Below are 16,777 nucleotides of genomic sequence, written 5' to 3' on the forward strand. Positions count from 1 at the left end.
CACCGGCCAATCACAAACTTTCCTCACGTCGTTATACGATTAACTTCGATCTTCAGAGAACCACGCAATCTTCGCAAGAGTTACCTAACGCTCAACAAGGATCATCATCGACGAATAGATAATTATTCTGCCAAGTCGCGCTGCAGTTAGCGTTGATCGTTCGTGGAATAATCTCGCGCGACAATCATTTCCTCCCGTCAATTAATCGTTATATCCGCGACTTGTTGATCTCTCCCTCTTAATCTCGCAATGACTTTACAGTTCCAAGAGAGTTTCGACACGCATTGTCAATCAAACTGCACTTGTTGATCGATCAATCTGTACGAATCTAATTTCCGATTTGTCAAAGATTTTTAATACCTTTCACTTCGAAGTAATAGTTTGCCAATCACATATTTGTGTAAGTACTTTATTAATAAATTTTTATATTTGTTTATCGCGTTATTTTATTTCAAGATACTCTCCATCATTTTTTTATTGTAAAAAATGAAATTTTAACTAATAACATTAATCTTCCCGACAACCATTATCTAACGATATAAAGGTTTGATACACAGTTTAATAAAATTATTTACGAACGTTCAGAAAAATGCAACATATTGCAAAAAATAAGCTAACTCATTGATAAATCTTGTATGCATCCGTTCTCCTTTTACTTGTCACAAATAATTGTATAAGAAGCGTCATAAAAATTCAAATGAACTTCCAAATTCAGACAACGTGGTACCACCAACTTTAATCCCCAACTTATTCTCTCGATCGTCGCATCTTCTCACCCTTTAATCCTTTTGCCTTGACACTTTTCAGAGATACTCTCGCTCTCAAATTACGCGCCGTTGTTCGTTCGCCAATTAACCGATCCCGTTACCTCCACGATCCCGTTTTACCCCCGACACGACACTGTCGCGAATTTTCTCTCTCTCTCTCTCTCTCTACCACGCTCTTTCTCTCTTATTAAATTCGGCTTATCACCGGCACTTGTTAACTCTCAACAAAGTTCTCTCTCGATCCTCGAATGCTCGCAAGTGCTGAATAGAGTTGAAGTATGAGAACTCGCGCGAGAATCTCGAATCTGAAATTTGGATCGCGTGTCTGACGACGCCGATCACGTCGCGGTGTCTAGTAAGGAAAGAGAGAAAGAGAGAACGCGGGGAGGGAGAATTCGTGGGATCGACGTCGCGTTGTACGTGGTCAGTTCGGCGTCGTGGAGCGCACTGAGAGAGTGTAACAGCCCCGCCCGCTCGCTACGAGGAAACTCGACGCCCGGCGTCGCGTAGATTCATCCCCATCGGTTGCCCGGAGCAACGCCGGCGTACACGGGGAGCGACGCAACGCCGAGCGCGACGCAAGCGTCCCAGACAGCCACCCCAGAGTCCCAGACGATGCGTCGCGTCGCATCGCGTCGCGTCGCGTCACGCCGCGCGCCGAGCCGAGCCGCGCCGAAGTGCACACGCCGGACAGCAGCGGAAGCAGAAGGATCTTACCGCCAAAACTTGTCGAATCAAAATCTATAAATCATTCCCGATCAATCGTATCTGATCCGGTCGAATTGCAAGAAGAAACGGAATATTCAGAACTTTGTTCCTATCTTCCGACAGACCGCTTGCTGTAATTCTTATTCACGATTGCAATCGAATGCAAGTTTCTTAAGAGTCTTACATCGTAAGTTTCAAGCGTAAAAATAATATCCGATTCATCTGCTGCGTAAGACGAGAAGAATTTAAACGCCCTTTAAATTCTTCTCTGCCGAATTCGCAGTTACATATATTTGTATGACAAGTATGATAGTAGCATAAATCTATAAAGTAATTTAAAAATGTGTAGAATTCGCTCTCGCAATGTGTAATGCCGTGTACGTATATGACATAAATTTTAAATTTGCTGCGGTGGAAATGATTGATTTGAGGTGATTGCATGAAATATCTATCTCCGACGATTCTACACAGAATCACTGGTTATTTTACAAAAATTGCAATTAATCATTTTCATTTTTTAATCTATTTCATATTCATCAACTCCGTAATCCCCCAACAATTAATTATCAACTGAATCATTTTTTGGATATTAAAAGAACAAGTATTTATTATTCGCCTCGAAGAATGATTTATAACTCAATATTTTAAGCTAGCTAGTCTTTTGTTTGTGGCTCAAAAAAATTCTCATTTTAGTCACAAGAGAGAACAGTTACGACGCGTCATATACGCGCAGTATTGAGGCGCATCGGAGCGGTTTGTGCATGCCGTATGCCCGTCCCGCACGTATCGTGTCCAGACATTCATTTTTACATCCATAACAAAGGCGCACTAACCGTTACTGCAGCACCGCGTGCATTAAGGTCGACGCGATAACATAAACTGAGACTCACGACGATCCGCAGTAGTATACGCAGCGGGACAGAGATATTCTGAATCACTGATCGAGTTCCGCGAATTGCAAGGCGGTGAGCCCGCACACGCTCCGAGTGCATCGGCTTACCGCGGACACCTCGATGCAGATATGCGGATAATGCGCCTGTCCTCTGCCGTGTGTGTAAGATCCGTTTCTACGATATTCCCCGAAAGAAATCCTTTGTCGTGTGTAAAATTCGTTTTTACTTTTGGAGAATATCATAGAAACGCGCGCACAGAAATACGTGGGAAATCTATCTGGATTGTATACTAAAATATTATACTGCTTGAATAAGTAATGAAGAATGATAACTCGTATTTTAGAATATAAAAAAAACAAGAAAAAAAACGCTACGTTAGCGAGGAGTAATAAATATTTGTTGGAAAATGCAGATACCAACATCGTTAAAGAATTTTCTTTCAATGAAAAGCCGTACTGATTATATAACATTGTGCGGATTATAATCGAGCACTGTATCGAGAAGATCATTCGCGCTTTCGGACACACGATCGCTAGCAGTGCAATTATTGACTTTCGACTTGGCTGAATCCTCCACGTGATTCCTAGCGCGCTAGCTATAGTAAAGCTGTACGATGTACGTGCACGCATCAGCCAACGCCTGAATTGAAATCCGATCGTCCCGTCATCTCCATCGCGTCAACAACGGCGGATGTCTTTGATCGCGTCTCGGTTCTACGCGTGGTTAGATTTCAAATATCGACTGCAACCAGTTATCACAGGGCGTCGATCGATCCGGCGGAGCGTTCCACAAACATTAATCTTCGGTCGTCTGACTATCGCTCGACACCGCGTCGTAACTTCCATCAATTCGCCGCCGCGTAATTGAATCGCCAATTAAACGTTTCCAGTCAGTTTTAACTCGGATGTAAAAAAGCGAGGGAAGCTGGTAGTCTATCTGGAGGACGTTAAATTCGATTCGCGACAATTATGAATTGCGCCGTAATTATATCTCATATTCCTTCGCGATGATTCCCACAACTACCTACGAATATCTCGATACTCTTTTTCCATATTATTCAAGAACGATTTCGCCATTTTTATCTAATTTACTTTCAAGTCCCCGACTGACAATAAATAACCGTTACCACCTGCGAGTAGAAACGGCATTAAATAATGCGTTAGATAAATGCATTTCTTCACGGTGCACTTCTCGTAGCTCAAGCAGCCAACGCACTGCATGCTAACTGCAGACGCAGTTTATATGAGATGACAGGATGATTGATGTTGCAATTGAAAAGGAGTAAATTCCGAATATTCGCTGATGGGCGCGTTAATGGACATCTGCTAGTGGATGTAGAACGAAATCTCATTCATGAATCACATTTTCATAATTCCTCCTCCCGTTCTTTATTTTTATATCTATAAAATTCTCAAACTTTCGATTTTCCTGCGAAAAATACTCACGCCCATTCTTTTGGAAATTAAGTACAACTACCATATTCTCATTCAGATCATCAACATAATTGATGACTTCATTAAACCCATCCCGCAAAAGACCCATTCGATGAATTCATCATACTCTACAATACTTATAGATATCTAGTGTACTCCAATTTCGGCTAAATGAGTGCGCGAACCCCGACTTTTTCCATGTTCTAGTTCTTCTCTTTCTTTCCGCGCCATTAACTACCCGTCAATTGACGATTGTCTGGTATCGCAGCATACCTGTAGCGGGATTCTGTAACTTTTAACGATAATATCGGCATCGTTAAGAGTTACAGCTTTTCGCATAGCTTTTTTTACCATATGCAATATCTGCGCAACGATAATGTAACGGTACTATTGATAAAAATTACAAAAATTCCGGTGCTGATTATGAATCGATACCGAGTTTAATTAATCTACTGACAATGTGATATATTGCATGTGACCGTCGAATGTTATAATTTAAAAATATGATAAAAAAATATTACAACTTTTTATTTATGCGAATATCAAGAAGTTAGTTTGAAAATTAATTTATGTTATACTTCATTATTATATAATTTTTCTAAAATTATAACAATTTATTATTATTAACTTTTCTAAATTACTTGCCTTGCTTAATTTTAATATTTAGAATTCGGCGGAAAATATTTGTTCTTGACGTCTCCGTATGTTTCGCATACATATCTCTTTGTACGATTCAAGAAAGTTAATTCGCGATTACTAGCTTTGACTTTGGTGACAGTAGTCCGATATCTCGAATGCGGAATAAATAAACATTTATTTGGAGTAATTACTATTTCCATGATGACAAGCGGAAGCTGCTAAATTGGGTTCCGAAAAGGTGTTAAGTGACAATGTCGTCGAGAAGGGGATACGCAGAGTTTCTCATTATGGACCTGTCTAATTTTCTTTTCATCAACTCTTTCGTTCTCCGTATTCTTTCCATTAAAATCCCCTTTAATTACAAGTATTCTACCGTACATTCCCTCGCACAGAAAGTGCTGAGTACATTTTGCGTGAACGACATACCGCTGGCGAAATGCGTTTTATTAAATATTTCTCGACGGTTTCTTCTAGATCGCGTACAGAACTGATAACTTCAAAAACCATATTAAAAGATTATGTATTTAGTAAAAAGATTCGAAATGATACATTTTTCTTCTTTCTTCTTTCTATGCAATCTTAACATGTAACAACTGCTTTCATTAAAAATCGCAATTCATCAAAAATATATAATTATTTCAGATATAATTCTTTCGAAATACATTTAAGTATTAAACGAAGTTCAGGCCTAGCAATCCACGCGAAACTACGTGCCTTATCAAGCGTCAGCAAATGCAAATCAAATCTACTATTGCGGAAAACGGGCCGCGAGAGAAAAGGGTACAATCTGATAGTTCACAATAAATGGACGAAACGTGACGGCCAGCTCCCCAAAGTTCTACAGCATAGAAGAGAGAAAACCGAAAAGAAGAATAGCGCCGCCAGCTATTCGCCTAAATCAGGCTGAACTGCTTCGATTTTTAATGCAATCCCTGGACTATCACCGATATCTCAATTTTTTTATGACTCTATTCCTTAATAGTCATTAGTGATCGTGAAAGAACTGTTAGCTCGTAAATATTATAGTAAGAAATTTATTAATTTAATTAAACAGATTTGTTCTAAGGAGCTAAAGACCAAAAATAAGTTTAAAAAAATTCGTCTCTCGATACACGACGTATGTGAAGACCATAAGGACATTAGAGACGAATTAGAAATCAAGTAATGCAATGTAATTAATCTCAAAGCAACGGATACAACAATCACTTTATCACTTTATCACTTAGAGATTATCTATCTATAATGCGTTCAAATTTCGATTTATTGTAATAGTCGGAATTTGCAACGCTTTTCCAGCCTCCATGATGATAGCAAGAATGCGATATTAAATGATAGTATGATGCAGGATGCGCTATCCTTAGGCCTACATAAATGCATCGCATCAGATAATTAACGTGCATTGCCGCACGGGATGCACCTGCGCACCCGTTATTTATCTCATCCGCGCGAGTATGCGATTTCTTATGCCACTACGACATCCGCTCGCAATTTGCTGATGGCAGAGTACCGGACATGACGGACGGATATAGCTCGTGTTTTTGCGAATCCCGTAGATTATCGCGAAATAAGCACGAACGTCAGTGCGAGGTCTTCGGTGATTGAAGAATTTATAAATTTATTTGAATTATATCACATTTTCAGCAAAAATATTAGAAATATTATATAAATAAATCTATTATATTACAAATAATTTATTATATATTATTAGAAATAATTTAAATATACAAGATATATACATATACTACCTTTCACAAAAAATTTTGGCGGTCTCGACAGGCACTCGTGTACTCGATAAAATATTGAATGTTCTAAATATAAATATTAATTTAATTGGAAATTCACATAAAATTTATCGAGTGATGAATCAATTTTTAAAAAATAGAGAGTGGTATAATTTAATTGAATTTGTCAATCAACAGTTTTATGCTAAAATTTTATTCGTAAAAATATAAAAACAAATACATAAATCAAACTTATTGTTTCGCTTTTATAAGATTTTTAATTTATTATAATCTTCACAAAAAAAAATCGTTTTTCTCAAAGACAGTAATATAATTTAATTTAATTTGATTTTGAATCTTATTCGCACGATAAAGACTTCATGTTAAAGTGTGTATAAAATGAGATTCAGCGAATCATATTTATCACTAAGCACGTGCCCAAGTTTTCTAGATACAAGTAACTCGTGTATCTTACTACGCGAATGTGCATGCGGATGCATACGCACAGGCGCGCTGCATCGAAGTGTATTCTACGTTATAATGGAGAACTCGACGGCAACCGACTGCACGCTTATTGTTTAGAGTTTCGAATTACTACTCCCAAACGCCTCGAAATACTACACGGCCGTCGAATAAACCTCGTAATACTCAAGAGACTCATAGTGTGATCGTCGAATTCGGCAAAAACAGCTATGGAAGACAAACTTGTTCGAGCATAAGCTACTTCGTCCCTCACGTACCAGTTTCACAGGTTATCAATAGATTCTCTTCGAGAATCAAACTCTCGAGTCGTATCATAATTAAAATAGCCGATCAATCGCGAGTTAAAAGTTCGGCTTACTGTTTAAATGTAATATAAAGTTTCATGTTACTAAAAAAAATATTGAATGATACTAATTACCTAAATACTAATATCAAAGCACAATAAAAATTGTTAAGGAAACGTAACAAGATATAAAACTGTACAGAATAAAATAATTTTAAAAAAATATCATTTCTTGTCTGAAAATTAAAATAGTGTATAAACGATATAATACGCGTTTCTCGAAATCTGAGAAATCTAAAAGATCTTGTTATCAGAAGCAATGCGCTCTGTACCTAAGGGTTAAAGCGAACGCTGCTAGAAGACTGCTCATTTTCCTCCATCATACTGGCCGTCATTATACGCGGATTATCTCCACCGGTAGTAAAATAAAAAACTTCGACGCGAGCGCGATCGTAAAGATTTATAGCCGAGTTTACTGGCGAGCGAGCAAAGTTTTAGCGAATTACAGAGGAAAGCGTGCGCGCTAACTGCACGACTTCTATGAGTGTATGTTGTTTGTTTCGAAATATTCTCTCGGCATTAAACCTTTCGCACTGCTAATTAATTGGAAGCCGAATAACATTTTCTTTCAAGTGCAAATATTTTCTGTTAAGTTCGTTCTGTCAGCACTTTCTCAAGCTTAACTGGATTATTCTATACAATATTCTTTAAATTAAAACAATTACCTTCTTTTTTAATTATACGTTATGATAATACGCTTCTATTTATGGCAAAATAGATATAACAAGAGCAAACTTGAGATCAATAAAAAATGTCGACTGGGCACGATTCATAGTGCATATATAAAAAGGAAAAAATATTAGTGTGCTAAATACTTAATAATTCAGTGATTTAAAAAAAAAAACAACAATAATTTGCAAATTTCATAATTATCTACACGTAACATGTCATCAACTTGTATAATAAATAGTGTTTTATCAAAATCAAGAAATTCAAGAAATCTTGTCTTGATCTTGTCTTGAATCAAGACAAGAAATTGGAAATCGATTTCAAGACAAGACAAAAAATTGTTATCAAGACCAAGATTTTTTTGACAAGAAATCAAGAAATTTCTAAAATTTCTATGACAATTGTTCATTTTTAATACTTAAAAAAATTATGAATAGGTTTTAACAGTTCCAGTTATATTTATTATATAATAATAATATTATAATTATTATAATTATTATATTAATTATCATTAAATGTCACAAGAAATGATTTATGTCAGGAATTTAATAAACTAAAATCGCTATATTCGGCAGTAATCTCATGATATAAAAAATGATAAATGATTTGAGAAATATTTTTAATCTCTTCTTTTTACGCGTATTTCAATTCTATAAAAAGTTTTTATGATTCTGTCGGGAATTTTGATGATATTAACGTAAAATAGATGAGTTTTTTATGATGTTGAAGCTAGCAGCGGATTCGCAGCAGCAGATTCGTCAAAGCAGGGATTCTCATTCAAAATAAAATACATAAGAAACTTTGATATATAAAGGCAAACTAGCAAGTAACTGCACGAAATACACTTATACGCTTCTAAATACATCAGACTATCCAGAACAATTAACAAAAATGCGCAGGTCTACTAAATTGTTTAAATTATATAACGAGTTATTGCAGAAACAAGGGAAGGAAGCCTCGGTCGGGGCTGCAAATTTTTTTAGAACATTATTGTAGGCTTCTAAATCAATCCCGACTAGTAAGAAAAATTAAAAAAAATGCGCACGGCTACAAAAAATTATTTAAACAATATAAAATTTATTGCAAAAACAGAAAAACGAAACCTCGGTCGGGGCTGCAAATTTTTTTAGAACATCATTATAGCCTTCTAAATAAATCTCGACTAATGAGAAAAATTAAAAAAAATGCGCACGGCTACGAAAAATTATTTAAACAATATCAAATTTATTGCAATAACAGGAAAACGAAACCTCGGAGAAACGCCTAGACGGCAGGAATCAAACTGCGGCTCGGCGTGGTGCGTAAAAAATTATTAAAAATGTAATGATACTAATGATAATAATGTACTCTCATGTGCACCTCTTTCACCACCGATTTCCTAGATCGAGAGCATGCACATGCGAGACAGATCCTTGCAAGTGGTTGACACGAGGGGCCATTCACTCAGCTATTTGATGTACACGTGATTATAAAGTACAGTTGATTACAACTGATTACAGTTGATTACGATGTGATTACAACTACTAAAGTGATTTTATATGACTGTGTGAAATCGATTGTGATCACAGCTGATTTCATTGTGATTACAAATGATATCACAGTGATTACAAATGATATCATTGTGATTGCAGTGATTACAAATGATTTTATTGTGATTGCAAATGATTTCAATAGTATTACTTGTTATTATTGCTAATTTCAATGTAAATATTGTTACAAATTTATCATAATTTTAAATTATAATATATAATAATAGAAATCATTAATTAATGCTTTAAATAATTTTAATATGATTGATTAGATTTTATTTAACTTTTAAAGCAACATGCCAATTCTTTAAAAAGTTTAAAAAAATAATATATATAATATTATATATAATATTACGAGTATTTATTAAATGTACATCATGAAAAAGTAAGAAAATAAAAAGTATTTTATAGTATTCATAAACTTTATTTAATTCACAAAGTAGCTTGTTATAATAATCATAAAAAAGTTATAAAAATATGATATCATAACAAAGTTATAAAAGTATTATATAATAATTATAAATACTTTTTTATCTTTTCAAAAACATCATGGCTTAGCCTTAAGTTTAAATCAGTCATGCATGGAGCTGAAATAGTTATAACATATTGTTTAACATCTATAATACAATAATGTTCTAAAAAAATTTGCAGCCCCGACCGAGGCTTCCTTCCCTTGTTTCTGCAATAACTCGTTATATAATTTAAACAATTTAGTAGACCTGCGCATTTTTGTTAATTGTTCTGGATAGTCTGATCTATTTAGAAGCGTATAAGTGTATTTCGTGCAGTTACTTGCTAGTTTGCCTTTATATGTCGAAGTTTCTTATGTATTTTATTTTGAATGAGAATCCCTGCTTTGACGAATCTGCTGCTGCGAATCCGCTGCTAGCTTCAACATCATGAGTTTTTTTTTAATTGTAATATGTATAAAAAACTCAAGAAATTTCAAGAAATAATAAATTTCGTAAAAATTTTTATATTTCAAATCTCTACTTATATTTATAATTAATGTATCAATAAAATTCATGAACGTTTTTGCAGTTTTAACTTTCCGTTGAAAATCCCTATTTTTCATCGCGATCAACAATAATTGTGCGATAAGCGAAACATGTGCATCGGCCACAAAACCGTAATATGTTGCGGCAAATGGATAAGCGCGGTAATGTCAAAATCATATAGTTTTTCAGGCGGTTTATTGCAGCGAATGGTGAACGCGATGCATTACATGCGAGCTGAATATTTTCCATTCGATCAGACAGGACGGTAAAATCAATTCGACGCACAGTCGACCACGCGCGGGTGTAATGTAAATAGCGATCGGTACAACAATGGAGTGTATTCCGCACTGTATTCTCCTCTCGCAAGAAGGATTCTGGGACCTTACATTTTTATGATACCCAAGAGCGCTTTTCCGACCAACGATACCCAGTTGAGAGCTTACTTTTCGCACGTGAAAATGGTTTTCATTCCGTCGCCGATTCAGACAATGGTATACATCATGAATCACGTAAAATTTTTTCTCTTCGATAAACGCGTTAATGAGCAATTAATGCTTTTGCATGAATTCTTTCAAAATTGCTAGCGATAGCTAAGAATCTTCTCTTGTTAGAGAAAAAATTAGTCTGGAAAATTATCTATGTGCAAACTTTAGCTCAAGTAAATTTTTACCTTATTATAGAAAGTTTTCGACCTCCTCTAAAGAAAGATCTCTTTGTCATTGTAAAATACAGATACGATTATGATGCAACTAAGAAAACATTTTTCGAATAAAAAGGAGAATATTTGAAAGTGTCGATTTTTTACCCCAAGATGGCAAATAAAGCGTTTCTGTTTTGCATTTTTCTGCTGACGTATAAAAACTGTGCATAATTATATACAATTATATATATTTTAACGTAATTTCATGTTAGAAAATATTTCACGAAATATCTTACTTATGCCAAATAGCAATAAAAACAGCATTGCAGTAATGTACGTTGCTATTATTGTGCTCCTTATACGTCAATTACTTTTATTAGTTTCATCTTTTATATCGTCGTCAGTACAGCATTGTCGTTATAGTTTCGACGATATTCGCTTGGAAAGAGAAAAACCGATTTTTTTTCAAAGGGGTATTTTACGTCCTAAAACTGAAATTGGGCACATCATTGTACACCTGCGCGAAAGTTCTGCTGCATTAGTATTATTACGCACAAGATCGCGTCTTTAAAAGTGAAAGGAACGCAACGAGCTTATACGCTATACAACCATTCAAACCGGTTCAGGACCAAAAAATCGTATATAAGTTGAAAACTGTACGAATAACGACAGTGTCCTTACAAACACGAGAGTGTAACGATACAGAAAAGCATTACGTTGTAAAATCAAATAAAACGTATTCAGTGAAATCGTGAGTGAACAGGGTGTGAATTCTAATAAAAATAATCAATTGCATATTGGCACGTGGATAAAAAAGTATTTCGTAAAATGTGGTTCTTCAATCAAATGTGTACGAGCAAAGCACGTCTAGACGACAAAACCGTCGTTATAACGGGGGCAAGCGATGGCATCGGCAAGGAGACTGCCCGAGATTTGTATGCAAGAGGTAATTTTTACTAAAATAATAATTTAAGTTGTCCTAACTTTGAAATTTAAAATAGATATAATATTAGATATTATAACACCGAAAAAATTGTATTCTTGAAATACGTACTTAATATGTCCTCTTAACAGATATAAGAATACCTAGTTTACACCGAACACTTGACATGCATACTAACAAGTAACTTCCTATTAAATTGTTTTAATTTCGACAATACGTGTAAATGTATACGTGATATCTATATTTAATTAATTATCTTGATTCATATTGTACCAGCTTAATATTTCCTCTTAAATTAAGAATATATTCTTAATTTGCAAAGATGATTGTCGCCGCCATATGCGCGCTGTGCATGCATCACGTTTTCGATGATACGAATTTGTTCACGCCGCGCTGGATCGCGCTCGCACACACAGCAGACGCAGTCTCTTTTTATATTAAGAATATGCTTTTTAGAGGTTTTTCCTCTTAAATTAAGAAAATCCTCTTGGCGCGTATTTTAGAGGAAAACATACTATAGTTAAGTGGGATATTCTTAAGTTAAGAATACAATTTTTTCGGTGAATAGATATAACATACGTGAAATGTAAATTTGTTATTGATCTAAAAATAGTGATAATACCAAATTATATTTAATATTGCTATAATTATATATATCCATATTTAAACAATAATTTATAAGAAAAACATTCGTTCTTTACTGAAATAATAAGTTTTCGATTTTTAATAAGATTCAATTGAATCGAATAAAAAGCTTTTTCGATTTTTTATTTATTTATACAAAACTCTATATAAACTCTATTTTTTTACAATTCTATAAATAAAAAGCACTCTTAACATTTGTTTAAATAACATATGTGTTTAGGAGCTAGAGTAATTCTGGCTTGTAGAGATATGGAAAAGACAAATAAAGCAGTTGAGGATATAAAAAATAATCCGCCTTCACGGTAAGTTGACTTTTAAAATATAAATTTTTGTAAAATCAATTAAATAAATTTATTTTAACTTTCCCTTCTTTATAAAGCTATATCTATCGTAAGTAAATTTGCGTGTTGAAGAAAATGTGATCCATAAATTTATGGTTATTTCTAGGATTACAAAGGATGAATATAAAACGAATGTAGGTGAGCTTGTAATTTATCATTTGGATCTACGCAGTTTAAAGAGCGTAAGAGATTGTGCAAAAAACTTACTGACATATGAAACAACTATTAACATACTCATAAATAATGCCGGCGTGTGTGCGTGTCCGTACGAGAAGACGACGGATGGAAATGAATTAACATTACAAGTCAACCATCTCGGTCATTTTCTACTGACTCTTTTACTCTTGCCCAAAATGAAATTGTCTCCCAACTGCAGAATAATCAATATCTCATCAATTACACATATTTGTATGTAAAACAATACAAATTGTGATGACTTCAAAAATAAATTAAAATATTTTTTTTTATTTATCTTCAGAATTCTCTCGTTTAAAGTACTAATATAATAAAAACATTTTATTATAGTTGGTGACATAAATTTCGATGATATTAATCTAGAGAAATCTTATTCGCCCCTTATGAGTTACGCGCAAAGTAAATTGGCGAACATTCTATTTACTAAGGCACTCGCTCGTCGATTAAAAGGTATGTAAAAAAATAACATGTAAGTTTGAAGGATAGATCAGTTATTTAGTATAGGTGTCTGTCCAAAATTTCGCTCGCGATTTAAAACGCTTTTACTTCTCCGTTGCCTCGATATTGTCAGACAGAAAGTAACGAACAAAAAGATAGATCTTTGCTTAAATCTAAACTTGTTCAAGTTCATGAAACAAAGGCACCGACGGCATCTTAATTCTGCAATCGTAATATATCTATATTTTACTTATCATCCTCTGTCTGTGAAGCCTGTAACAATTATTACGTTTACACGATCCGATTTATATGCCAAAGTTATAAAACTGGTCAATCACGGAGAAACAGAAGCGTTTTAAATCGCGAGCAAAGTTTTGGATAGACCTGATTTGATATATATTAATTAATACTTAACAATCATTAATTGATTAATTTGTTAGATAATGAAAAAGTGTACAAAAGATACTTTTGCACAGAGATTTCAATTTTCAGAAGCAAATATTTATGGGATAACGGTATACTCCTTACATCCTGGTCTTGTACCGACTGGAATAACACGTTGTACCGATTACACATTATTTCCAGGTGCAAATTATTTTTGGTACATTTGTACGCGATTATTTTGTAATACTGTTGAACAAGGAGCGCAAACAACAATATACTGTTCAGTGGATGAACAGATAGCTAATGAGAGTGGACTTTATTATTAGTAAGAACACGTTATATACTATACAAAATTAACCCTTACTCAGGCAATCTATATTTGTAGCGTAATAAACAAAACGCTCCATGAAACACCGAACTATTCTAATAGTTATATTTTAAATTCATGTAATTAAATAAATTTAATGCATTATTTATTTCATTTTAAATTTTATATATTTTTCAAATATTATTACTATAAATAAAACACTTTCTAAAGCGTTATCATTGGTTCTGTACAACTAATAAAAAGCAATAATAATGATAGTGAAATAAAAATCAACTAACTTTTCAGTTCATATCAGAATCAAATAATCATTTTCGCATAATTATCTTTATTATGTAGACATTTTATCTCATACAATAAGTCATATTATTATCTTATTATATATAACAATGAACAAGTTTTTTGCAAGACGAGTATGAATAACTGTCAACAGAAAATTTCCATATACGTTACACAGCAGTTAGTCGAGTGGAAAAAATTGTCCTGAATACAATCGCGACAGATATTTTTTTATAAAAGTGGTGTTAAAATAAGCAATCATCAAATTTCACAAGTCATAAATACTGTTTATTACATAAAAAAAGCTGCTGTTTTTGAGTTTAGTGGATTCTGCTTGGATAAGGGTTAATTTACATATACAAAGTATATAATAATATAATACTACATTGTCGTTTTTTATTTTTTTTTCTTCTGTATATAGTAACTGCAGAGTTTCCACTCCATACCGAAAGGCAAACAACCCTGAATATGTCGATAAATTGTGGGATGCATCCTGTCGTTTATTGCATTTGGAACCAGAAGAAAATTTTAACACATTTTTAGAAACCGTTTCTAAAACGCTTTAAAAAAGAATTTTTTTATTCTTAAATAAATAATTAGTTTAATTCTATATATATATATATATATATATGTATAATACTAAAAACTGATAACTACTAATAAATTATGCAATTGTCAATATACAATTACATATTTAAAAAAAAACTGTGTCTTTTCTTTACACCAATTAATTCATCTTATTATTCTGTACATAAAAGATATAGTTGCCCCAAAAATGATTAGTTTGAGATATTTTATAATTCTTATCAAAATATGTCAGTATAAAATATAAAATATTTAATAAATTGTTGACTTTTCAATAACTCTATTTGAATACCTTTATGTACAGAATAATCATATTAGAAAAATTATATTATGTAAGAAAAATCATATAAATTTTATTTGAAAAAACAAAGATAAAATTTTCAGATCGAAACTTTACCTAAGAAAAAAAGTATAATATAAGGTCACTTCTACTTCTCGTGTAATTTCTATTAGATAAATTTTTCTCTTACTCTCCTAATTTCATAGATATTTAGAGTGGTAATAATTATATTGCATTATCCTATATATTTAATAGCATTATATGTTATGTATATAATATTTTTAATACTTTCCTGGCAAATTAAAACTTTATAAAGGTAAAAATTAAATTCAACATAATTAGAAACTATAAAAATACATATCGCTTTTATTTGCCATTCTGGGGTTAAAATTCAACACTTTCTTGTCATTTTTTTTTCTCTGATTATAAAACCTGAATGAATTTCAAACTATCATATTTTACTTTCCTTTGTTTCTCGAAATTAGAATCTATTTTACACTAATCAACCTAAGAAATAATATAATTAAGTATACACCCTTACATAATTATGTAATACATCCTACACAAAATAAAGATGACTTGGAATGCTCTTTGCCTTAAATTGTTTCTGTCTTTTCCTAAGATTGGTTGCACTTTCTGTATGAGTCAATAGGTCCATGGAGAACCATGGGTTAGTAGACACCGTTGGTCTTTCTCGCTCTTACGGAAACCAACAATCATTCCTGAAATATCCCAAAGGGCGACGAAGGAAGACGTCGGCGGATTATTGTTGTCGTTGGTTCGACGCTCGCGGTTTGATGCCGGTACCTAGACGTCGGTGTCTAGACATCAGCATTGGCGTAGTCGCCGTGGCCATTCCGTGGACTCTCCCGTGGGAAATGCGAAAGGTTTATTCCCGCACCGTCTCCTCTCGGTGAAATTCTCACCGGCACATCGCGTAGCGTCGCGTCGCATCGCATCTCTGGACGAATGGACCCGCGCAAAAACAAGAACATAGTAGAGTGGATAAAACGCACCCAGTCGCATTATTAACTGCATACGGAAAAGAGAAGGAATCGCGTTTCTAGACTAGCGGAGATATGCGACAATAATGCTTAAAAAGCTTGTAAACTCGTTTATAGACTGCGTCGCGATAAACTGTCGCAAAAAAATAATGTACTACTAAAATCTGATATTCAATTAACATTTAACCATCAAATGTAAACTTTTTTACGTGCAGTGAGTATATACAGAATCAGTGTTTTAATTAATTCTCGAAAAGGTATTACAATACGAAATTAACAAATCAAGATAATTTAAGTTGTATAAACTTTTTATACTTTTTATAGTTGTATAAACTTTTTAATTATTTTTTTTATAAACTACAAAATAGAAGATTAAATTAATATTCAATTTATAGAATAAATTTATTTTTTCATATACTTATATTCGTCAACAATTAGTTAAATTATTTTCCGTAGTCAAACAACGCATAGGACAAGATCAAAATCAGATTCGAAACCAAAACGTAGTGTCGCATGGCGAACAACGTATGATGTC

At 33.6% G+C, this 16,777-nt stretch overlaps 2 protein-coding genes across 2 annotated transcripts in view; one reads left to right on the top strand and one right to left on the bottom strand.

Moving 5' to 3' along the window:
* The window catches only part of LOC105195613, a 270,526-nt gene that overhangs the window by 173,254 nt on the left and 80,495 nt on the right, over positions 1-16,777 (bottom strand).
* LOC105195817 (retinol dehydrogenase 12) lies at positions 11,529-15,227 on the top strand. Its single transcript, XM_011161424.2, has 6 exons — positions 11,529-11,769; positions 12,632-12,713; positions 12,859-13,160; positions 13,278-13,397; positions 13,878-14,094; positions 14,795-15,227. The coding sequence occupies exons 1-6, from the start codon at positions 11,652-11,654 to the stop codon at positions 14,937-14,939; spliced, it is 984 nt and encodes a 327-aa protein (XP_011159726.2). The 5' UTR covers positions 11,529-11,651; the 3' UTR covers positions 14,940-15,227.

Source organism: Solenopsis invicta, chromosome 4 (assembly GCF_016802725.1).
Source record: "Solenopsis invicta isolate M01_SB chromosome 4, UNIL_Sinv_3.0, whole genome shotgun sequence".
NCBI classification, from domain to species: domain Eukaryota; kingdom Metazoa; phylum Arthropoda; class Insecta; order Hymenoptera; family Formicidae; genus Solenopsis; species Solenopsis invicta.

Bases quoted from the DNA above. Each gene is read 5' to 3' on its own strand.
- LOC105195817 (XM_011161424.2), top strand. From the start codon at position 11,652: ATGTGGTTCTTCAATCAAATGTGTACGAGCAAAGCACGTCTAGACGAC. The intron at 13,398-13,877 runs GTATGTAAAAAA...TTCAATTTTCAG, and splicing joins ACTCGCTCGTCGATTAAAAG to AAGCAAATATTTATGGGATA. The intron at 14,095-14,794 runs GTAAGAACACGT...TTCTGTATATAG, and splicing joins GAGAGTGGACTTTATTATTA to TAACTGCAGAGTTTCCACTC.